Source organism: Ciconia boyciana, chromosome 9 (genome assembly GCF_034638445.1).
Source record: "Ciconia boyciana chromosome 9, ASM3463844v1, whole genome shotgun sequence".
NCBI lineage: Eukaryota > Metazoa > Chordata > Aves > Ciconiiformes > Ciconiidae > Ciconia > Ciconia boyciana.
Genome location: NC_132942.1, coordinates 18,174,196 through 18,198,757, shown reverse-complemented (window position 1 = coordinate 18,198,757; position 24,562 = coordinate 18,174,196). Strand labels below are relative to the sequence as shown.

General features: G+C 38.6%; 1 protein-coding gene across 1 annotated transcript in view; it reads right to left on the bottom strand.

The window, feature by feature from the left end:
• Positions 1-24,562, bottom strand: part of DOCK2 (dedicator of cytokinesis 2) — a 203,530-nt gene that overhangs the window by 120,557 nt on the left and 58,411 nt on the right. The window contains exons 26-27 of the mRNA XM_072873065.1: positions 21,922-22,070; positions 3,965-4,060 (exon numbers count right to left, since the gene is read on the bottom strand). Coding sequence (XP_072729166.1) covers positions 3,965-4,060; positions 21,922-22,070 — 245 coding nt within the window. The remainder of the gene's footprint in view (positions 1-3,964; positions 4,061-21,921; positions 22,071-24,562) is intronic.

Here is a 24,562-nt window from a genome sequence, read left to right as displayed (position 1 = left end):
ATGTCAAGATTGGAAAAGCAATAGAAATTGGTCGATTGTTAGAAGGTAATAGTACTGGTCATAAAAATTTATCTGATTTAGAAAATTATGGTGTAATGCCTAAAAGCAGCTCCCAGAGTAGGAAATAAATGTTATAAATACATACAAACATGCTCTTAAATAAAATAATAATTAAAAACCCACAAAACCCCCACAAACCAACAACAAAAATCCCAAAACCACAACTACTTGACAGCACTTGCATACAAAATATTGTAGGCTTCTCTGAAAGACATATTTAAATGACAACTACAATATGCTATTTATAAAACATTGCACAGAACATGGCATATTCCAAAATTACTGTATTTGAAATTGCTGTTTTATGGAGTCAGCCTAACTTTCTTTAAAAATTCAGAATGTATGAATAAAATACTGATTTCTCTCTGTCATGTAACAGCAGTTCGTGTAGGGCTTTTCATAGTTTTGTGCACTATAGCTCTTTCCAAAAAGCCACAATACTTAGTAATTATGCTAGCTTAGATACAAAACATCTTCCTAAAGAAATGTAATATCTAATGTATTTTCTGTAAATTTCTAGGTTCTTTAAATGTGATGTTATCTTTTACAATAAAATGAGATAGTTTTCTTAGGTTTCAGGAGCCAATTAATAACAAACAACATTTAGATTACAAAGGAAGTGAACAACTGTTCTTTGGAAAAGGAAAATTAATAGGAAATGAATAAATAGGTCTTCCATGGAATCATTCTGCAGCTTTTCTAGGTAGAGAAAGGATTTAAATTTGAATACTGAATAAAAAAGCTGTAACTTCTAGCTAGACCATGTGTATATTTAAATATATCATACTCTCCAACCAAGGCGGCTCTGCAAAATGGTTTCTCTGGTCATTATTTCCCCAAAGAGTGTTGGTTTTTGCAAAAGTATGCTATCTAGAGTAGCTTTGGTTAACAGAGCGCACTGTTTTCTTTTCAGCAAAGTCTTTATTTGTACAATATCTTATATAAATATTGTCTGAAAACTTTTCTGTGTAGCGTAACTACACTCTTTTCATCATGCTAAACTGATACTGTGAACAAAATCAAGTTTGGGAGTAGCAAAGGAAAGCTTTAAAATGTATATGGTGGATTTATGATATTTTTGTTTGTCTAACCAAGCCAATACCAAAAACAAGTATTTCTGTATTCTACATGCTTCTACACGTTTTACTTCTATAATTACTGTAGTGGGACTTCACTGCATCACAATGCCCTTTAACTAAAAGTCTAAATTTCATAAAGTATTCAAGATAAAGCTTGAATATCCAATTTCATACAATAAACTTGTCCCTCTATTACAAGTTTAGAAGCACATCTACAACTACAAACAGTCAAAGCGCTTTTTTTTTTTTTTTAAATAGTGAAAATAACCAAGCAGCAGTTAAAGACGTCACCCGCCAAAACATCACAATGAAGGCATTTAAGTAAGTCTTCTCTGCAGTAGTTGCAGAGAGCCAAATTTCTTTTCTATCACCAACACCTTTTCGGCCTGACCCTTTCCAGTGACTACATGAACAAAGCTCACAGCATGCTGTTACCAGCTGAGCTCAAGGCAGCGCCTTCCCTTAGATTCAACTGGCATCGTAGCAAGAAAAGATAAAGGCAACTGTAACCCCAAATCCTTCCTGCCGACAAGCTAGAAGATTGTGAAAAGGACACCTGAATATGAAAATTAACGTGCTTATCCCTGCCAGAAAGCAAAAAAACCCTCAGGTAAATAAAATCCAGTACTCTATCAGGTGCAAGACATTGAAACTTGCAAGGAATAAAAGATCTTGTAAATTGTAACCATTGTTTTTATGTATAGCATAGTACAACATAGTATTAGCATTGTTTTTCACAGCTTTTTCAAATTCTAGAAAATTACACATTTAAAGATAATAAAAATACTTGCAATATTCAGAAACATAGTAACAGATTTAAGAATCTAAAGAGTAACCCTCTGTTCTCCTGGAAGTAAATAAGACATGTAACCCAATTTGAAATGTCACTCATATTCATATAACATCAGGCACATAGTCTGACTACAGCTATTCCATATGTCTCACCTGTACTTGCAGAGTTCACCATACTTCTAGTAAATTTAGCTCACCTAAGCATTCTGCAGAAGGCCATAATTCCTGACTATCTGCTTCATTTTTAAAAGATTAAGCATTCAGGCTTTCAGCAAGTTCAGCCCTCTTAAGAACTCTTAAAGCAAACCTGTAAATTAACTGAGTGAACTAAAGGTAGTACACAAAGCATGAAACAAGCTGATTTTGTCAGTTCTTTCTGAATGCAAAAGACTATTTTGTTCATTACAAACAATTTCTTCACTATTCTGTTGAGAGATCTTGCCTCAGCTCTAGAAAACTGTTTGTAATTTATTGGAATTCTGCTTTGAAAAACCTCTAAAATGCCCAATATACACATATGCATAGGTGTTTATGAGCACTATGAGCATTCAGACATCTGCATTTCAACATTCACCTGGATTTGATCTTTTTAGGTAAAAACAGCTGAACAAATTACAGTAGATGAGAGAATAACACACAAAGAAAAATGAACTTATTTTCCAAGCCATTTCAATTGACTGTAACCAGCTTGTTTCCTAATGATTTCCTAATGTTTCCTAATAGATAAGGATACTTTTTGCAGGATTACTACAGTTTCATTGTTCTTCTTCATTTACTGTTTAGGGTATCCAGAAATACTCCTTAATAGATTGATTACATCATCCATGACACTCATATGATGCTTTGTTTGCAAGTACAGAAAACATTTTCAAACACTGTAGAGAACTGCAATGTTCACTGGGTCTTCGCTGAAAACCTCTTCCTGTTATGACCATGCATACGAACCAGATGGTTACACACAGACAAAAAATAGACTGGAGTTATGATAAACAGTTAATGATATGATTTCTCAAACTTGCAGATCTACCACCAGGGAGTTTGAAGCAACCATTGGCAAATATCTCCTCTGAAGAACTCAATTATTAGGACACTAATCATTAGGAGACACATATGCTCTGACTGGCAATGATCTAAAACTGTTATTTTGGTTTTCCAACAGAAATAAACAAGGAAATAAAGTACATTTTAAAAGACATGCAATATACCTCTTGTGGCCAAAACAATCAAGTAAATGCTGCTCATGATTTTGCAAAATAATGTAAATCTATAAAGACTAACAGTTAATATACAACTTCTCTTAAGTGCACCCTCTGAAGGGCAAGTTCCATAATTCCCACTGAACACAACTGGCTTGCATTCTCACAAATCATCTAAATCAAGAGGAGTACTCATGAGATATGTACTTAAATCTAAATAAATTGCAGAATCTCTCCTTGAATATAACTCTCAAATCATGGAATCTCCACAAAAAGCTCAGGTGAGTGCTCTGTGCCAGTGCATCCCCAGATATTTTACCTGTGCACATAGAACATCATCTTCCTCCTCCAGAAACAGAGCCAGGAATGGCAGCTGTTCCATAGCAACTCTAAGCCACCAAAAAGTAAAGCATGTGGAAAAACTGGGAGAAACAAAGCATCCACCAATTATTTATATAAGCTATTCCAAATAGCTTTTTTTTTTTTTTTTTAGTTTTACTCAGACATTTCCACTTTAGGTTAGTAGAAACACTATTTTCAATGTGTTAAAGTGTGCTCTTTATGCAGGTTTATAAAACATTCTTCTTTTCACAAATAGCAATTAAGTTTAGATTTAGTGTTTGCTTTTTTAAAGAATGCACAAATCTTGCAGTATTCAACTACACTTCAAAAGACACAACAGTGGCACAGTTGAGTGAAAACAGTAAAGCTTTAGACCTTTTCTTTTAAATCTAAAGAAGTCCACAAACAAGATTCCACAAATACTATATATGCATTTTTCAGGATAACTATAAAATGATTATCAAAGCATTAAAAATACATTAAAATATTACTCACAATTAAGGGATCATCTCGTCCCATTGTAATAACAGTTCTGTTGACTGTGCGTAATAACTGTACCATTATTTCTTGAATATGGTGATAAGTTGATGCCTATAAACGAAAAAACAGTTTTGGCATGAAATCCATATCTCTTGTAAAAGAAAGAAGAAACCAATTATTTCCACATTGACAGTTCAAGTTGTATAATATAACCACCCTATTGAAAGAACATTAATTCTTCTTGCTCACACTGCTCCTTAGTTCCAGCAGTTTCAGTGGAACACTCATTTCAACTGCATAGTCCAATGTTAGCCCTACCTATTCCATAACTGGTTTTTGTTTCACATTGTTTGCCATCCCCCACTCAAGGGACTCATGTTTTCCCAGTAACTGAGTATCCTATAACTTAATAGCAACACCCTGGTAACAGATAATTGAGGCAAATTGTATCATAGTTCTCCACATGTGTCAATGACCCTCAGGGCAGTCTGGAGCTCAGTAATATTCTTAGCTTGCAATCACAAAGTATAGAGTTGTTAAAGGAGAAAGTTATCTGCATTTCACTTTGCAGCTCTATGAGGACACAAACTGAAGACAGTCTGCTCTTTGGCCCCATTGCAAACTACTGGTCAATCTGGCTGACTGAGACTACACTAGAGACCCACCACCTGTCAGCACCAAGTTTTGAGTGACCTTTGCAGTCCAATGGCAAATATTCACCAACTCACATCAAATGGTAAGTATTTCTGGCATGTTGGCTGCAGAAGGACATTTGATTATTTATTTTAAAACATTGAGCAGAAGGGTATAACCTTATATTCACCAATTTCACTTACCATACTCTGATCACTAGGCAACTTTGGAAACTAGCATACAACAATCAAAGAAAAAAAAATTCTAAACAAATTTCTAATAGGAAAAAAAAATTAGCTTACACCAAACAAGGCACCTCTTTAAGATCACATGAAGTATGGAAAGAACAACACAATCACAAAAGCCATGGTGATTTCTTAACCATATTTTAGGTGCCTGAGCTCCAATACCACCCCAGGAGAAACTGCTTCTGATGCTGTTTTTCCTCTGAGACATCCAACATTGTCTTCTTTCTTTCTCCTGTTTTGATTAATATGGATCAGGCCAGCATCCCTTACAATAGAGACCTTCCTTGTATCTAGCTATTTATTTACTATTACCATTTAGTCCTATTGTGTCCTGCAACTATGACACATGCAAGCTTAAATGATCTTCTCTCCTATGACAGCATTTCAGAAGTTACTACATTCCATAAATGAACAATGTATTCACAGAATAATTTGTTTGTGGTTTATGTGTTTTCGGGTTTTTTAATTTAAATTTCTCTGGAACAGTCCCATATTTATAAACAGACTACACCTGACAGTTGCTGCATAGCAGACACGTTTGTTGGAGTCCTTTGACAAAGCAGCTTTCTCTTCCATCTCCTCTGCTTCCCAATATGCATACTGTGAGCTTTAAGGTTTATGCCAATCAAATAATATGAAAACCATACAATGCATTGGCTCTTTGTATTTTAAATACACTGGAAACAACAGTGAAATTAAAAATAAAAACCTACAATGCATCTCTCCCCATATCAACTTTAAAAATTCAACAAATATTCTTCTTGTCTCTATTTTTCTCTTTTTTTTTAAATCACCTGAAAAACCTCTGAGATAAAATTGCACTTTCTTCCACAGTAAAACAGAACTGCTTTCTGAAGAACTGCTTCAGGCTTATGTAACCAGAATCTTTTGGCCTCTGTGTTGCAGAAGCAGCATATCTTAGTCCTCCTAACGAATGTATTGGCACAGTTAACCTCTGTCATGGTTTAGCTTCAGTCAACAACTAAGCACCACAAAGCCACTCACTCACTCTCCCCCCCCGGTGGGATGGGGGAGAGGATTGAAGAGCACAAGTAAGAAAACCCATAGACTGAGATAAGAACAGTTTAATAATTGGGAAAAAGAAAAAAATACATAATAATAATAAATTGTAATGAAAAGGAAAACAACGAGAGAGAGAGAAGGGAACAAAAACCCAGGGGAAAAACAAACCAACCAAAAAATCAACAAGTGATGCAACCGCTCACCACCCACTGACCGACACCCAGTCAGTCCTGGAGCAGCAATTGCTACTCCCTGGCCAACTCCCCCCAGTTTATATACTGAGCATGACGTCATATGGTATGGAATAGCCCTTTGACCAGCTTGGATCAACTATCCTGGCTGTGCCCCTTCCCAGTTTCTCGTGTGCCTGGCAGAGCATGGGAAGCTGAAAAGTCCTTGATTAGCGTAAACATTACTTAGCAACAACTGAAACATCAGTGTGTTATCATCAACATTATTCTCATCCTAAATCCAAAACACAGCACTATATTAGCTACTAGGAATAAAATTAACTCTATTCCAGCTGAAATCAGGACAATATCCACCCCTTATCCTATACCATCTACATCATGCCCAGGTTCTACCTTTTGTAATACATCCCAATTAATCACCACCACCTTTCCTGCCTTTGATATATACACACAGATATGATTCCATTGGTCTATGGGCCATCCCTCTAAAATGTTTGTTGAGTTCACTTAGTCCATGACTTTGGGGTCCATCTGTCATAACAGTCCTTCTGGGCAGGAGATGTGGTATGTGGTGTTGCATTGTTGCATGCTGAAGCCAGTTCTGGTTCCATCACCGCTGCACTTCTCTTGGTTTCATCAAAGTTCACCCTTCATTAATCTCAGCAATTCTTATTGAAATACCATTGATATAGCATATAGCGACCATACAAATGATGACATACAGTATTACATAGCAATTAACATCATATCACTTAGTTCATTGGCTATTCTCACCCAAAATCAAATCCCCTTGAGGTACACATCAGACTTCCCCATCTTTCTGCATTACCCACCTACCCAGGGCCTTGAGCAAAAGCAATCCCACAGATGGGTTTGCCTTGGCCCGAGGCAGGAGTAACCCAGACTGTCTTCCCCAGCTTGTTTTTTATGTGCACTATACAGGGACTTTATCCCCTTCTACAGTATGTAAAAGTTTTGATTGGGCAGGGCCAGCTGGCTTGGCAGATCCCCTAGTGTTGACTAATGAGGTGGCTTTTGCTAAATGTGTGTCCCAGTGTTTAAATGTCCCACTACCCATTGCTCGCAGTGTAGTCTTTAATAGTCCATTGTATCGTTCAGTTTTCCCGGAGGCTGGTGCATGACAGGGGATGTGATACACCCACTCAATGTCATGCTCGTTGGCCCAGGTGTCTATGAGGTTGTTTTGGAAACAAGTCCCGTTGTCTGATTCAATTCTTTCTGGGGTGCCATGTTGCCATAGGACTTGCTTTTCAAGGCCCAGGATAGTGTTCTGGGCGGTGGCACGGGGCACAGGATATGTGTCCAGCAATCCAGTGGTTGCTTCCACCATTGTAAGCACATAGCACTTGCCTTGGCGGGTTTGTGGGAGTGTGATATAATCAATCTGACAGGCCTCCCCATATTTATATTTCAGCCATCGTCCTCCATACCAGAGAGGCTTTAACTGCTTGGCTTGTCTGATTGCAGCGCATGTTTCACATTCATGGATAACCTGTCCAATAGTGCCCGTGGTCAAGTCCACCCCTTGATCACGAGCCCATCTATATGTTGCATCCCTTCCTTGGTGGCCTGAGGTGTCATGGGCCCACTGAGCTATAAAGAATTCATCCTTATGTTGCCAGTCCAGATCCACCTGAGCCACTTCAGTCCTAGCAGCCTGATCCACCTGCTGGTGGTTTTGATGTTCTTTAGTGCCCGACTCTTGGGTACGTGAGCATTTACGTGACATACCTTTACAACCAGGTTCTCTACCCTGGCAGCAACATCTTGCCACAATGCGGCAGCCCAGATGGGTTTGCCTCTGCGCTGCCAGTTGCTCTGCTTCCATTGCTGTAACCACCCCCCCAGGGCATTTGCCACCATCCGTGAGTCAGTATAGAGATAAAGTACTGGCCACTTTTCTCGTTCAGCAATATCCAAAGCCAGCTGGATGGCTTTCACCTCTGCAAACTGACTCGATTCACTGTCTCCTTCAGCAGTTTCTGCAATTTGTTGTACAGGACTCCATACAGCAGCCTTCCACCTCCAATGCTTTCCCACAATACGACAAGACCCGTCAGTGAACAGGCTTCTCATTTTCTGGCAGTTTATTATACAGTGGGGCCTCTGCAGCACACGTCACCTCCTCCTCTGGCAATACTCCAAAATCCTTGCCTTCTGGCCAGTCCAAGATCACTTCCAAGATTCCTGGGCAACTGGGGTTTCCTGTTTGAGCCCACTGTGTGATTAATGTGGCCCACTTACTCCACAAAGCATCAGTTGCATGATGTGTAGAGGGGGCCTTCCCTTTGAACATCCAGCCGAGCACCGGCAGTCCGGGTGCCAGCAGGAGCTGTGCTTCAGTACCAACCACTTCTGAAGCAGCTCGAACCCCTTCATATGCTGCCAATATCTCTTTCTCAGTTGGAGTACAGCGGGCCTTGGATCTTCTGTATCCCCAACTCCAAAACCCTAAGGGTCGACCTCGAGTCTCCCCTGGTGCTTTCTGCCAGAGGCTCCAGGTAGGGCCATTCTCCCCAGCTGCGGTGTAGAGCACATTTTTTACATCTTGTCCTGCCCGGACTGGCCCAAGGGCTACTGCATGAACTATTCCCTGTTTAATTTGTGGCTGGAAAGCTGCCCAGCAGAGAAGGACCTGGGAGTGTTGCTTGACAGCCGCCTGAATATGAGCCAGCAGTGTGCCCAGGTGGCCAAGAAGGCCAATGGCATCCTGGCTTGTATCAAAAATAGTGTGGCCAGCAAGACTAGAGAAGTGATCATCCCCCTGTACTCAGCACTGGTGAGGCCGCACCTCAAATACTGTGTTCAGGTTTGGGCCCCTCACTGCAAGAGAGACATTGAGGTGCTGGAGCATGTCCAGAGAAGGGCAATGAAGCTGGTGAAGGGTCTAGAGCACAAGTCTTATGAGGGGTGGCTGATGGAACTGGGGTTGTTTACCCTGGAGAAAAGGAGGCTGAGGGGAGACCTTATTGCTCTCTACAACTACCTGAAAGGAGGTTGTAGCGAGGTGGGGGTTGGTCTCTTCTCCCAGGTAACAAGTGACAGGACAAGAGGAAATGGCCTCAAGTTGCGCCAGGGGAGGTTTAAGTTGGGTATTAGGAAATTTTACTTCACTGAAAGGGTTATCAAGCATTGGAACAGGCTGCCCAGGGAAGTGGTTGAGTCCCCATCCCTGGAGGTATTTAAAAGACGTTTGGATGAGGTGCTTAGGGATATGGTGTAGTGGTGGTCTTGGTAGTGTTAGGTTTACAGTTGGACTTAATGATCTTAAAGGTCTTTTCCAACCTATATGATTCTGTGATTCTGTAATTTGTTCAAAGGCTTGTCGTTGCTCAGGGCCCCATTTGAAATAGTTCTTCTTTCGGGTCACTTGATAGAGAGGGCTTACGATCAGACTGTAATTTGGAATATGCATTCTCCAAAAACCCACAACGCCTAAGAAAGCTTGTGTTTCCTTTTTACTAGTTGGTGGACACATGGCTGTTATTTTGTTGAGCACATCCATTGGGATCTGACGACATCCGTCTTGCCATTTTATTCCTCAAAACTGGATCTCCTGTGCAGGTCCCTTGACCCTACTTTGTTTTATGGCAAAACCGGCTTTCAGAAGGATTTGGACTATTTTCTTCCCTTTCTCAAAAACTTCTGCTGCTGTATTGCCCCACATGATGATGCCATCAATATCTTGCAGATGTTCTGGAGCTTCACCCTGTTCCAGTGCTGTTTGGATCAGTCTATGGCAAATGGTGGGGCTGTGTTTCCACCCCTGGGGCAGTCGATTCCAGGTGTACTGGACGCCCCTCCAAGTGAAAGCAAACTGTGGGCTGCACTCTGCTGCCAAAGGGATTGAGAAAAACGCATTAGCGTTCCAGCAGAATTAGCGTTCCAGCAGAATTTTCCTGGAAGAACCCCCTTGTGTGATTGTTTTTCCTTGCAACTTCTGTATCCCTGTCTCTAGGGTCGAGGTAGGTTTTCCATCCCCCTTCCTCATGTCCTCTCCATGGCCACGCAGATAAAACCACAGGGTGCCCCGTGGTGTGTACCTGCTATATCCTCTCTCTTGAGCAGAGGAACACTTACGCCTAATAGCTGAGATACTGGTCCATACAGGTGGGGAGTAGGACCTATCCTCTTTGAGTTGCTGGACCTCCTGGGGCAGTTTCTCCACAGCTGAGACACAGGCCCATAGGGAGGAAGAGAGACTTTCTTTGTATTGCTGGAGTTCGCCAGCCGATTCATCCACTGTTGGTCCCTCTCCATCTTTCTAGGTCATTACTGCCAATCAGTTGGTGTATGATGCAGGTGTGCTCTGTACCAATTTCTGCCACATGGGTCGTGTGCACCACACTTCATTTGGATCTTTGGATAACTGCTTGTTGTCCAGGTCACCATCAATCACCCCCAGCACGGCTAATTCCCTCAGGTACTGGATACCTCTCTCCACGGTGGTCCTTTTTCCTGGGCGATATATAACATCTTCCTTGAAGGGATATCTTTCCTTCATACCTGACAGGAGCTGCCTCCAGAGGCTGAGGGCTTTGCCCCTTTTCCAATCGCTTTGTCAATGCCCCCTTCCCTGGAAAGGGATCCCAGCTGTTTGGCTTCCTTACCCTCTAATTCCAGGCTACTGGCCCTTGTTATCTCACCATCGGAGCAACCAGGTGGCAATGTGCTTGCCTGGACAATGGCTGAAATATTTTTGCATATCTTGTGGCTCACTCAGGGATAGGGATCAGGTGGTTTCTATCTCATCCATGAGTTCTTCCTCTTCCTCTCTTTGTGATGGCCCTGATTTTCACCCTCCCTTTCTAAACAAGCTGACTTTCGCCTCCAAGATTTCTTCTTGTATATAGGGGCGACTAATACCAACACGGGTTGGTTCCCTGGTTCAACCACACTATCTGTCGCTGGGGCTGAAGTAGCCACAGTACCTGTTGCAGGGGGGGCTGCAGTAGCCATGGTGCCTGTCGCTTTGTTGTCAGATCCAGAGACCCTGTCTTCCCCTTGAATGTACTGAATAGTGTTGAACAGGGCTTGGTAGGCATGGGCCAGGCCCCAGCACATTGCAGTGATTTGTGTCTCCCTAGAATTGCCAGGGTGACAGCATACTTTTTCCAAATATTCTATTAATTTCTCAGGATTCTGCACTTGTTCAGGGGTGAAGTTCCAAAACACTGGAGGTGCCCACCATCCTAGGCATTTGCCCGTGCTATCCCACACACCCTGCCACTCATAACTATCCATCCTTGGGGCAGGTCTCTGGATGATATTCTTAAATTGCTCAGTCACCTTAGACAAAACCAAAACAATATTCCCAAGAAATACCAATAGAAGGATCTTAACTACCCAAGGATGTTCAAGATACTGAAAAGTTATTGTAACGAAGGAGAAAACATCATAGAAGAAGGTAGCGAAGGTGTCATTCTGTATTTCCTCCATAAAAAACCTCTCAGAGGAAGGATAATTGTTTATTGCCTCCACGAGGTGGTACCTGAAGCACAGTAATGGCTTCGGTATGAAACTCAGATACCAAATTAAGCTCAAGGCCACTGTTTTAATAACAAATCTCCCAGGCAAAACATCACTAATCACTGCAGAACACAGGAATCTGCAAAAACCAACACCAACTTTTAACTTGTACAGCAAAAAAATGAACGACACAGCTCAGATAAACTAATATTGAGAACAGATGAATCAATATCGTGACCCACAACTATTAACAGATCTTAATTCCTTAATATGCTCTGGTTAATCTGTTATTATCTGAAACCCTTGAAGCCCCATGTTGAGCGCCAAAAAGGGCTGTTGTGGTTTAGCTTCAGTCAGCAACTAAGCACCACACTGCCATTCACTCACCCTCCCCCCCAGTGGGATGGGGGAGAGAATTGGAAGAGCACAAGTAAGAAAACTCGTGGGCTGAGATAAGAACAGTTTAATAATTAGGAAAAATAAAAAATAATAATAAATTGTAATTGAAAGGAAAGCAATGAGAGAGAGAGGGGAACAAAAACCCGGGGGGGGGAAAAAAAACAAATCAAGTGATGCAACTGCTCACCACCCGCCAACCGACACCAAGTCAGTCCCTGAGCAGCAATTGCTGCCCCCCAGCCAACTCCCCCCAGTTTATATACTGAGCATAATGTCATATGGTATGGAATAGCCCTTTGGCCAGTTTGGATCAACTATCCTGACCGTGCCCCCCTCCCAGGTTCTTGTTCAGCTGTCAGAGCATGGGAAGCTGAAAAGTCCTTGAGTAGTGTAAGCATTACTTAGCAACAACTAAAACATCAGTGTGTTATGAACATTATTCTCATCCTAAATCCAAAACACAGCACTATACTAGCTACTAGGAAGAAAATTGACTCCATCCCAGTCAAAACCAGGACAACCTCACAGCAGAAAAAGGAAAATCTAGCCTTGCCACTGGATTGTTGAAGAGTGGCAGCCCTTCGCACAGAGTATCTTCACAAGCTTTTCACTTTTGGGTTGTTGTATTATACAGCCAGAAAGCAAGACATCATTTGAAACATTCTTTGCAAAACAGTATAAATTTTATTGGACTATGAGGCTACACAAGACACTCTTACCATCTCAAGTATTTCTCTTTCCAAGACTGTACTAATGCATTACAGATGCATTTAACTGGATCACAGATTCTTCATTACTGTTTCATCATACTATATAATAGTTATTGAACCCTGCTTGAAGCTGAGAACAAGGGGCAGAGTATAATGGGAAAGAAATACAAAGAGGGATTGCATCTCCCAAGAAGCCAGAAAAAGGAAAACAAGCAGACAGATATTGACAGCGTGAGGAAGAGGAGACAAAGGATGTCAAAAAAGATGAGCCAGCCATAGGAAAGAAAAATGTCACCAAGGTGCTTGAAATAGCATAATTTCTTGGACAGAAGAGCTCTCTCATATCCACTGCCTTCAGGATCTAAAATGCAACACATTTTCAAATCCTACTCTTCTACTGGGAACACTAGTGAAAAACTACTGAAAAAGTGTATTCCGTTCAAGTACTGTCTTTATGAGAGTTTAGGCATTCTCTACTTAACAAATACAGCTTACACAGTGAAAAGTGGAGGAAATGGCAATGCTGAGTACACAGACATGGAATTGTTTGGTAGCCTTACAGTGAAAACCATCTGCCTGCTACAGATGCTTGCTTTTTTCAGCAGGATTTTGTGTTTCTGTGAAAGGCATCCTATTTGCTCTTTGAACTTCAATGCTTTCTATATTCACTAGCATTACTGTAATGTCAAACGTAACTTTCAAGAAATAATTAGCTTTAGATAAACTACACTCTGGGCAAGTTTTTTATACATCTTCAGAGTATACTCTTCATGAATGTTGTTTTATTTACAGAGATCTATGCAGCTTCTCTGTTTTGTTTTCAAGCCTTTTTTGTATATTCTTCTTGAACTTTGTCTATAGCAATATATTTTATGAATGTGCACTTCTGTCCAAAAGCAGTTTGCCATCTCTTACTCCAGAGTATTGCATTTATTAATTTCAATGTTTGAAGAGTAGAACATTTGTTACCCTTGTGCATTGGGTACCAGTCAAAATTTAGCATCTTGTTTCAAACAAGCATTCTTGATTTGAAAGAATGCATCCTAGGACAGCAGAGAACCTATGGCAAGCCAACTGCCATAAAATCCATAATTTGATCAAGCTACCAGTTAACACAGCAGTAGAGGAAAGGTGAAACAGCCTAGAGTACAACACATTTATACAATTATACACCCTGCCCCTGAATTTTTAATTTCTTATTTACATCAGTTGGAAAATACGTACATCTAATTGAGAAACTGCATTATTTGTATAACTTCCTCCCCATAACTACAAAAATTAAATACAGAAGTTATGTATACCTTAAGCACAAATCAAGCCCCTTAAAGTTATATGGCTAGCCTATATCAGCAATTTGGTTCAGAACAATTTTGAGGCAAATCCGTTAATCACTTCCATTTACCACGTACTGCTTCTGAGTGGTTTTGTTGCACACAAACTAGATTAATTCCAGACAGAGATAAACTAGAAGCTCCTTGACAGTGCTAGAAATGAAGACATTAGGTCCTTGATCAATGTTTGGGTCACACCAATATAAGGTCCCCCAGCACGTTTCTAAACCATTTGCCTTCAGAAAGCTGAGCCATATACATAGTGGAGATGTTTGAACCACAGTATCAGACCAGATTCTAGTGTAAACTCCCAAGCCATGAACAACAGATTCATCAGGAGCCCCTCAATGAACCACATGAATCTAGTGGCACACTCATGTTGTGACACATTCCTTGCTAATGCAGACATTACCAAAACATCCTACGCAGCCAAGGCAAAAAAAGCACCATTAAGAAGGAAGCCACATTAAACGAAGTAAACGTGGTAAAGATTTTTTTTGCTGATACTTCTTAATATTCATTTGAACGTATGCAAAGCTGCCTGCTATAACAATGGCTACCTTCTGACAATAGTGTCTAAAAGCACTAAAACTTACAGCATGTAGTTTACAGAGAGTATTTTCTTTTCACCCAGGAATGATATGATGTCTCACTGGAAGAGCTGCAACACTTAAATAGCTTTCTGGTTAGAACTCTGTCCATGCAGCTACCATACCAAATGTAGAAATTAAAACTGGCATCTCAGCTGTAATTGTTATCTGCAGTGCTGCAAGAAATATTCTATTATTTGGCCTCTGTTACAATTAAAGATGTTTTAATCATAGCTGTTCTTCTAATATTGATTACCACTATAATTTAAAAAAGCAACAGACAAAAATTATAAACTACATAGTAGCACTTTGCAGACTTTCCTTGGACACAGGGAAGACACTTGTTCATCAGTTTGCCCCCCCCCCCCCTTTTTTTTTTTTTAATTCAAAGATGAAGGCTCTTATAATCTAGCTTTACTTCCTTCCACATTTCATTACATGCTATACCGTCATTAGTAACAGTTCAGAACTTTACGTAATGGTTTTACAATTTAGCCATGACTCCATTATTAAAGATGAGCTCTATTCTGAATTCACGTGTAGCATATAATATACCGTTCCCAGAGAAAATGTAACATATGCTCAAGCATGCAAAGGTTATTTTCTGCTAAGCCTTTGAATTTTCAGAGAAGTGTTAGCAAATGAATTAAAATGGTTTCTTTATGAAACTGAGACTACTTTTCTTCTTGATAATCTAAAAAACAATTAAGCATTCAATATCGACATTGTTAACTTCGGAAAAATAGTGTTTTCACACATTGCCTATACACAAGATTTCAGCTTTTGTTTTAACTGTTTCTGGCTTCAGAAGGCAGTCTAGCAAGCCACTGTAACATGCATTTTCTTAGATCATATTTCACTTCACAAGGATGACACTTTTTTTTAGTGAAACCTGGAAAACTCACCATCTGACTGCAGTCCATTTGGTTAAACATAAGGCTTTTCAGAAGCTGAATTACATAACATATGTAACATATATAAATGCTCCCTTGGCAAACATGAATTGTATCACTCCATTTAATGGTCATCAGAAACATATGCCTGTCTTCACTGTTGAAATGGATTTGGCTAGGTGACCAAGGCATGAAACAGTCAGAGCTCATACGTGGTATGCAGGTCAGCAGTAGGAAATGCTCTCACAGAATTCAAATACCTTCAGATTCATTGATGGGATGGATGGCACATATTGGTACACACAAATTAGTTAATAGAAAATCCAAACCAAACAAAATTTCACTCTCTTTAAAAATACCTGTGCAAAGTAATAGCAGTTAGTGTTTGATTTAGCTTTCATGTTCTATTTAAACTTCTGCAGAGTGGGGACAGAAATTAGACTAATTCTGTTGTCTCCAAGTCAACCATGCACTTCAGAATATGATAGAGTGCTCATTTATTTGGACAGTGACAAACATGGACTGAATGGCTCCTTCAGAATTATCATATTACACAACCTGTACTTGAGATATCCACTTGGAGATACCTCTTCGGTCAATTTGTTTCAGCTGTCCCAGCTGTGTCCCCTCCCAAACTCTTGCCCAACTCTAGCCTACTCCCTGGCATGCAGCAGAGTGAGAAACAGAGAAGGCCTTGACACTGTGCAAGCACTGATCGGCAATAACTAAAATTTTCATTGGTGTGTTATCAACACTGTTTTGGTCACAAATAGCACCATATGGGCTGCCACAGAGAAAATGAACTCTATAGCAACCAGATCCAGTATGCTTGCTGTCTTATGCATCCAGTTCTATAACTTCGTGTTCCTCCTCTGACACAAAAAGAGCACACAACAAGGATAAAGTAGTTTGTTTTTTTTTTTTAAATCACATAGTTCATAATCATGCATTGTTCTAACTGAAATTTGTCTGCAGAAGAACTTAAGGTAACTGACCCTAAAAGAACATGCATGTTCCCTGAGTAAATTCCTTTGAAATTCTCTTCTGCTAAAGTCTTAAGATCTGCCATAAGTTAGGCAAATGCTTTACAAATTTTTGTATAATTCTAAAATGCTTCCAGACTTGTTTGCTAATATAATCAACAGCTTAAAATGCAGCCGCTGCCAATTGCTGACTTTGTGCACAGAACAGGAAAAGGTTATACATTTCACTTCCACTTGTAGTCTCAACCAAGGTTTTATTTTAGATCCCAAGAGAAAGAGTTTACCATTACATTTAATCATGTAAGCACTATAAATAAAAACTTGTTCTGATACAGTAAATATTAAACTATAGGACATATGTCAGATTAGAGAAAAAGTCACCTTATGAAGGGCTTTCAGATTGCATGCAAAGTTGTAAAGGGGGAAAAGGGAAGTGTTTTCAATTAAAACAGAAACAAAAAGTTACCAATTTCACCATAACCTTCGTCAATGACTTGCAGTTCTGAGCTTTAACTGTATTTCACAGGTGCTGAATGCACACAGTCTCAAGCTATGAAGCTAATTTTAGACATGATTCACACAAAATAATGTCATCTATGTCTGAAAGTTGTTTGCTGTGGAGGCAATTTAAAAATTAAACATAAGCATCTTACCCAGATGCCTAACAATGACTGCCTATTCATAAAAATAAAGTCCTTACCATAAACCCGTGTTTTTAATGTATGTGCTACCTGCAGAACCAAGCAGCTAGACAGCAGCTGAACAGCATTTGAACACAAGGATCCGATGATTCACATGTTCCCACTTGCCAAACAATGTAGAGCAAAACAGTAGAGCAGAGCTGGTAATATCACAATATCTTTTTCTTTGACAAAGAAAATACATTCAGCAAAAATTCTGTAACAGTTTCATAGATCACCTCACAATATAAATTTTGACTACACAAAGCATAGAACAATTATTACTGCTTCTTTTCTGTCCTTCGTGTAAATTCTACTTCTAGTGATTTTCACAGAATAAATCCAATGCAAAAATATCAAAGTTAAGTTTACAAAAAGTTTTAAATAATAATAATCCAAAACCAGATTTCTCTATTGAGATGGAAAAACAGAAGAAACATGGACAAAATGTTGGTGTTTTCAAGACAGAGTTAAGCTTATAATTAATATTGTAAAGTGAGTCTGCCACTAACACCTGAAGTTTTCTCCCCCAGCAGGTCAAATCATCCATTTTCTTACATGTAAGAAAATGTAAGATTTTCTTCCATTTCTTACTCTATCATTTCTTACATTTTCTTACTCTATCTCAGCTGAGATAGAGGAAATGAATTGTTCAACAGAAAATTGCATTAAACTTAAGGTTCAAGTGCAATCCCATAAGAAATAATTTGGTTAATTACCAAAACAATTCTCTATATCACACTGAATAAAGGCATTCTGAAGGAGACCACCTCAATACTACTGTCATAATAATCTGGCCATATAGTGAACTTTTGCCATTTGCCTGTACGAGTATGGGTTACAAAGTATTTCCTATTGCAAGTCAAAACTGTATATCCTTGAAACACGATTTTTTCACTTTAGCTGGAAAGTAAACATCTATGTTACACTCGAGAAATCTGCAGTGTCTCTTAAAGACAAATTACTGTCTGATGCCTTAAATACTGCTGTATTGAAGGTGTTCCTTTCTTTGGTCTTTTTTTGTCTTTCAGAAGAGTCATCTCAAAAGTAGCTTTTAGTACTAAAACATCTCGTTCTTTTGTTGATGTCCCAACTATTCTACAGCATTTCTTATACTCATGAATATGATGCCTCCAGAGGGGTCATCATATGGTGATACCACTACTGGATTTAAACCTACTCCAAGGGACTTTTCTCCTTATATTAGAAATTCATCAGTATTCATTGCAAATGCAATCTGTAGATAACTGCCACCCAAATATCTCACAGAGAATCTCCAGTTTACAGGTTACCTTCCTTAAAAGAAGCTATTGAAGAAATGCCACTTGTTTTAAACAAATGTGAGTGTGTTTGGTTTTTTTAAATGCATGTGTTTTAAATTCTCAGCAATTTTCATGACATAGTGGTTACATGTTGCCTAAAAGCCATTTTTTTGTCATACTGCAAAAAGGTTTGCCTGGCTACCTCCTTCAGTATGAGTAAAAGCATAGAATGCATTACATACTTTTAAACAACATCCTTCTATACAAATTACATAATTTTAATTGGATTGTTAAAAGACTGAAGTCCAAATCTGTGAAGAGTACAATCACCCATTAAACCTCTGGTCTCCAGTTGTGTTTAAACATACACACCATACTGATCGGTGAAAAAAACAACAAAAAAATCCCATTATTACAGATAACATTCTTCTCAATGATAAAATACATTTGATTTTAATTACAGCTAAGCATTTGCCTAATATCAAAGGAGAACACCTGAACGAAACAAAAGTTAAGAGCTTTTCAAAAGCTCTTAGCAGCACACTAACCAAGTAGTTTTCAACTAAAATGTTCCCAAATTAGATCTAAAGTATTTGTCTAATTTTTTTTTTTTTTAGTTCTTGAGGCATATGTATATTAATTCATTCACAGAACTGTCCAAAACCAGCAGTTACAAACCTGTCAAACATGGAATTTATTGAAACAAACACTTGCTTTTCTTCAATCATCTTTGCACTTCATTTACACCTTATTTCTATAGGCATTTCTATAGGAGATGTATCAGTTCAGATATATGTCATCTTCCATCCCTCAAGCTTTATGTTTTACTAATATTAAGGAATAAAAAATAAAATTTAAAAAAAAACCTAAAGTTTAAAATGTTTTTTTCCTCAATATGGAAACTTACAAGCATTTCCAAAAATGAACAAAAATATATATTCACACAAATTCTACTTAGTAACTGGTTTTGTGCCAACAGTCACACTTAAAATAGGAACAAGACACAGGTTGAAAAGGGTGTTTCTCTTTAGAAACAGTAATTTGAGAAATAAATAAAATGGGATGCCTTTTTAAAAAAAGCCTATGTTTTCAAATGTTTCTTCTCTGGTAAACAATCCATCACATTTCTACATCATTCTGGGTATATCAGTTCCTACTCTTGGAAACTGGACAAGTTAGAATCTATAAAACAGTCTTCAGACTGCATGAGGCTACATATATGCATATCAAGCAACAAGAATTTGACTTCTTCATGCTGTTCTGCATATAACAATGTTCTCACTCATGCAAACATGAGCTACAAATCCATATTTTCAGTAGGCACTAACAAGTTTTTAACATATCAGCTACTGTTATTATGGACAGCAATTGTTAAGTTTGAAAATAAACTTATGTGGTACACATGCAGAAAGCATTAATCTATCTTGCTTTACAACTGCGTTTCACCCTTTGAAGTATACAGTAATGAAACTGATTCACTTTACATTATAGCCCTATAAACTTATAACTTCACTCTTTGCCCTATCATGCTTTCACCGTTTCGTTTATGAATTCCATTTGAAATTCAAATGTTCCAATACCTCTTAAGTATCATGTTGTATCAGTCCCTTTTGAAGCGCTTACTTCTAAAGCAACGAGGAAAATAGCTCACAATACACATGAAAAGATTGCCCTGTGCAAACAGACAAGCCTCTTCAGTTGCAAACTCAAAGATTTTTATGAAACCAAGAGACACGCTGCAATGATTTCATTACTAGAAAATGATCCAAGGATCCATCATGAAAAATGACTAAAATGACAACCTGCCTTTATCCAAAGCCTGCAAAGTTTGAACACATGTATCAGAAAACTATAGCTCAGGAGAATTCGACACATATTCATAGGAGAAATTACAGCTTTCCTAATGTAATTGATTCTGCGGTTTCCTCAGAATAAATTCCTCATTATTGTGAAACTTTATCGAATAACCTACTGCTCATTAAAAAGTGAGGGACTAAAAAGTCAATTTAATAGTCTCTCAAATGAGAAAAGCAACCACCCAGATCACAATTTCTACAGTGCTCCAAAACTACAGGAGCCTGAGAAAGAAACTACAAACTCAAAATGTAGTAAAGAGTAACCTGCTTTACATAGACATTGCTGAAAGCAGAAACCATAAGCTACAACCATTAGTACACTGAAAAATATTTCTTTCCTAAACTACAAAGGTTTTTTATAAAGGAAAAAAGATCAAATTTGAGAATTATTCTGAATACTTAGAATAATCATAGAATCATCGAATAGTTTGGGTTGGAAGGGACCTTTAAAGGTCATCTACTCCAATCCTCCTGCAATAAGCAGGGGCGACATCAACTAGATCAGGTTGCTCAGAGCCCCATCCAGCCTGACCTTGATTGCTTCCAGGGATGGGGCATCTACCACCTCTCTGGCCAGCCTGTCCCAGTGTTTCACCACCCTCATTGTAAAAAATGTCTTCCTTATATCTACTCTGAATCTACCCTCTTTTAGTTTAAAATCATTACCCCTTGTCCTGTTGCTACAGGCCCTACTAAAAAGTTTATCCCCATCTTTCTTATTAGCCCCCTCTAAGTACTGAAAGGCCACAATAAGGTCTCCCCAGAGCCTTCTCTTCTCCAGGCTGAACAACCCCAAATCTCTCAGCCTTCCCTCACAGGAGAGGTGTTCCATCCCTCTGATCATTTTTGTGGCTCTCCTCTGGACCTGCTCCAACAGGTCCACATCTTTCCTGTGTTCAGGACTCCAGAGCTGGACACAGTACTCCAGGTGTGGTTTCATGAGAGCAGAAGGGCAGAATCACCTCCCTCAACCTGCTGGCCATGCTTCTTTTGATGCAGCCCAGGGTATGGTTGGCTTTCTGGGCTGCAAGCACACATTGCCAGGTCATGTCAAGCTTTTCATCCGCCAGTACCCCCAAGCCCTTCACAGGGCTGCTCTCAATCACTTCATCCCCCAGCCTGTATTGATATCAGCGGTTGCTCCGACCCAGATGCAGGATATTGCACTTGGTCTTGTTGAAGCTCAAGAGGTTCACATGGTCCCACTTCTTTAGCTTGTCCAGGTCCCTCTGAATGGCATTCTGTCCCTCAGGCATGTCAACTGCACCACTCAGGTTGATGTAATCGATATCATCAATACTCAGCTTGATGTCATAATATTCTAATTCATTTCAGTATTTATTCCATTGAACTTTACCAGTCAAAACTAAAAGTGCTTAAACCTCTGCTAGGAAAAAACAAAGCAGCCTCACTGCTTTCAATAGTACTATGGTGATTTACAGCAGCTGACTATTTAAAGACTATAAAATTGAGAAATAAAAAAGATAGCGTAGATTTCAGTATTTCACCTTTAATACCTCAACTGCCCTTTAACTTAAGTTTATGAAAAGTAGGAGAAAAGTTCATTTTGCCACTGACTTGTATTAAAAATTTAAATAAGATTCATCAGCATCAATAATTTAGTACCTAATCAGCTCAGGCTTGCTACAGACTTGGGCCATCTACATAATTATCAATACTTACAGGGTCTTGACAGCTCAGAACCTCCAGGATGCTATTGAGTAATTCAACACAGTACTTCTTCTCTTGGACCTGGAGCTGCTGATCATCCTTCTGTTCCAGTAATTCTTTCAGCTCTTTTGTAATCACAGGAAGCAGAATGTCCCTGCATTCTGAAAGAAAGCAAATTATCTTAAGAACAACTATAAATTAAATACTACTTGCAAATAAATCCTCCTCCAAACAGTGAAACACAATATGATTTAACAGCTACAGTCCCTTCCAACATGGAATTGTTGTTTTTCCAGCCATGCCTCAGGGATACAAAAATATCACATGAGTTTAAGAGTAAGTCAACAGTATTTCTCATATACGAAAAACACAGCTTCCTGATAAAAATAATTTATTTCAGTTAAATTCTGAAGGCTATTTAGCTTGTCCCAAACACTTAGGGACAAATTATTCACTTTACATACAAAGCACACAGAAATAAGCTATGTTTAAGTAGTGACAAGATTTTAATGTGAGAAAAATACTATACTTATTAAATTATTCTTTCTGAAAATAAGATACAAACAGCAACAGAATTGTTCTATGTGTATCATTTTGAAACATACCTTCTAAGAACACATAAAAGAATGTAGGCAAGGAAAAGACTCTGATGAAAGGCCTATCAAGCCTATGAGAGTGAGAGCTATGCATACATTCATCCTTATTTAAATCTAAGGAAGCTGACACAAGTAGTAAGTTACATTTCAATCTCACATGTACTTCAAGACAGAAGTGCTTATGGGAAATGTTGGGAGGACAAGATGCACAAATTTGAAATAACTTCAATGAAGTCACTGTCTACCTAGGAATAAAAGATACCGAAGATTTTTTTTCTAATTTAATTGATACATGTCACTGAATGATTTAAGTAGCAACTTACTTATACAGTGCTATGTAATTAAAGAGAGTACAGCACAGCAGCATGAATAACACTGAGCAGGTTCTTCAAAGATTTGTTATATTTATGAAAATAACCTGGGAAGAAAACAGAGCTAAATGTAGCTTCAAAGGTTCCACCTTAGAATAAAATTTGTATAGAACTACAGAAGCATTCTAGTCACAGACAGTGAGCTGAAGTTCTTACTCATTTCCACTCAACTGATTTCTTATTGCTTAAAATTCTTGTCTATCTTAACTCTATGGAAAATATTTGTATCACCAATTGTATACTATTTTCTATCAATACCACATATCACAGTTTCTGAAAAAATAATAGAACAAAACTAGAAAACTTCTTAATTACTGCAAACAAAAATGAAAATGCAGATTTTTTTTTTTCTTTTAAGAATGATTTAGAACACCTTTACCTGGACATACAGCATACTCACTGATAAATAAGTGGAATGAGAGACATGGTGAAACTGTATCCAATGTGATTTAAAACAAGCCAGCGTCTCAGAATCCCCCACAAATAAGGGTGCTAGCACAAGAAGACAGGAGGGTATGAAAGAAAGAGAGGAAAAGAATGGAAAGTAGATTATAAATTTCTGAATTTTGCAGAGGAAGCAACAGAAGCTACCCATGCAGATTATTCTTATTTCAGTAACGGCTCCAAGCCATATAAAGCCAGGAGCTTTGAATCATGTCTAAGGGGCAGCATAATTCCTTGCCTCAGAAAGTATCTCTACTCTTGGTCATGCCACAATATGAATAAAAAGCTATTTATCTGATTTTCTATAACCCTTGTTCTAAGCTACAAGAGAACTCTTACTCAATGACTAAATTACAAACTCATTATTAAAACAGCAGTTAAAGAACACATATCAACACAAGACCTGTTCAAAGAGCAGCATAAAAAGGAATGTCACATAGCTTACAGTTCATTTACGTGATCAACTCTGCACATAGACAAGCTTCCTGCACTTAATGCAGGCCATAGACTACCCCTCTGATTCAGAAACCAAATAGCTGCACTTACAAAGCACTTAGTAAAGCATACTAGCAGGCCATACTAAGACTCCTCAAGCACTTCAGTGTGGATTTGTGTCCATGGAGAGAGAGAAACACTCCCCTCCAAAAGTCATCAGTACTGATAGATCCGTAGTCACCAGCTGTAGACATCAAATATTATCTAGTTTTCTGAAACTGAGATGATAATTAGCAAATTCTTTCTTGATTTGCTCATATGAACCACTTCTATTAACTAATTAAAAATACAACAAATGCAGTACCATTTGCTTCTTGACCAAGAACTAAACCAAAGAAACATCATTAGCAACATCAAAAGTTATATGCAATACCTTTAAACTTGCTGAAATGTGATAGTACTTTTTTTTTTTTAAAGAAAGAAAGGGTTTATGCATTCAGTGAAATAAGTACAAGTTGTAAATTAGATTATTACCTACCTACTTTTGGAAAAAAGCTAGAAAACAAACTTTAATTCTGTTTTCATTGCAATCTGTGGAAACTGTCCTTCAACAGTCTAGGGTTATTCAGGGGGGAAACAGTTCATAGTATGATCAGTTTAGGGTTCATTCATCAAGGTTCTGACCACTCCGAAAATATTTAAGATATTTTTTCCTTTAGACATAACATTTATTGCTAACCAAGTTCCATTTCATGATGGTTATGAAAAAGACCATAAGCATATTAGTGTAAACACCTGCTAAACCTA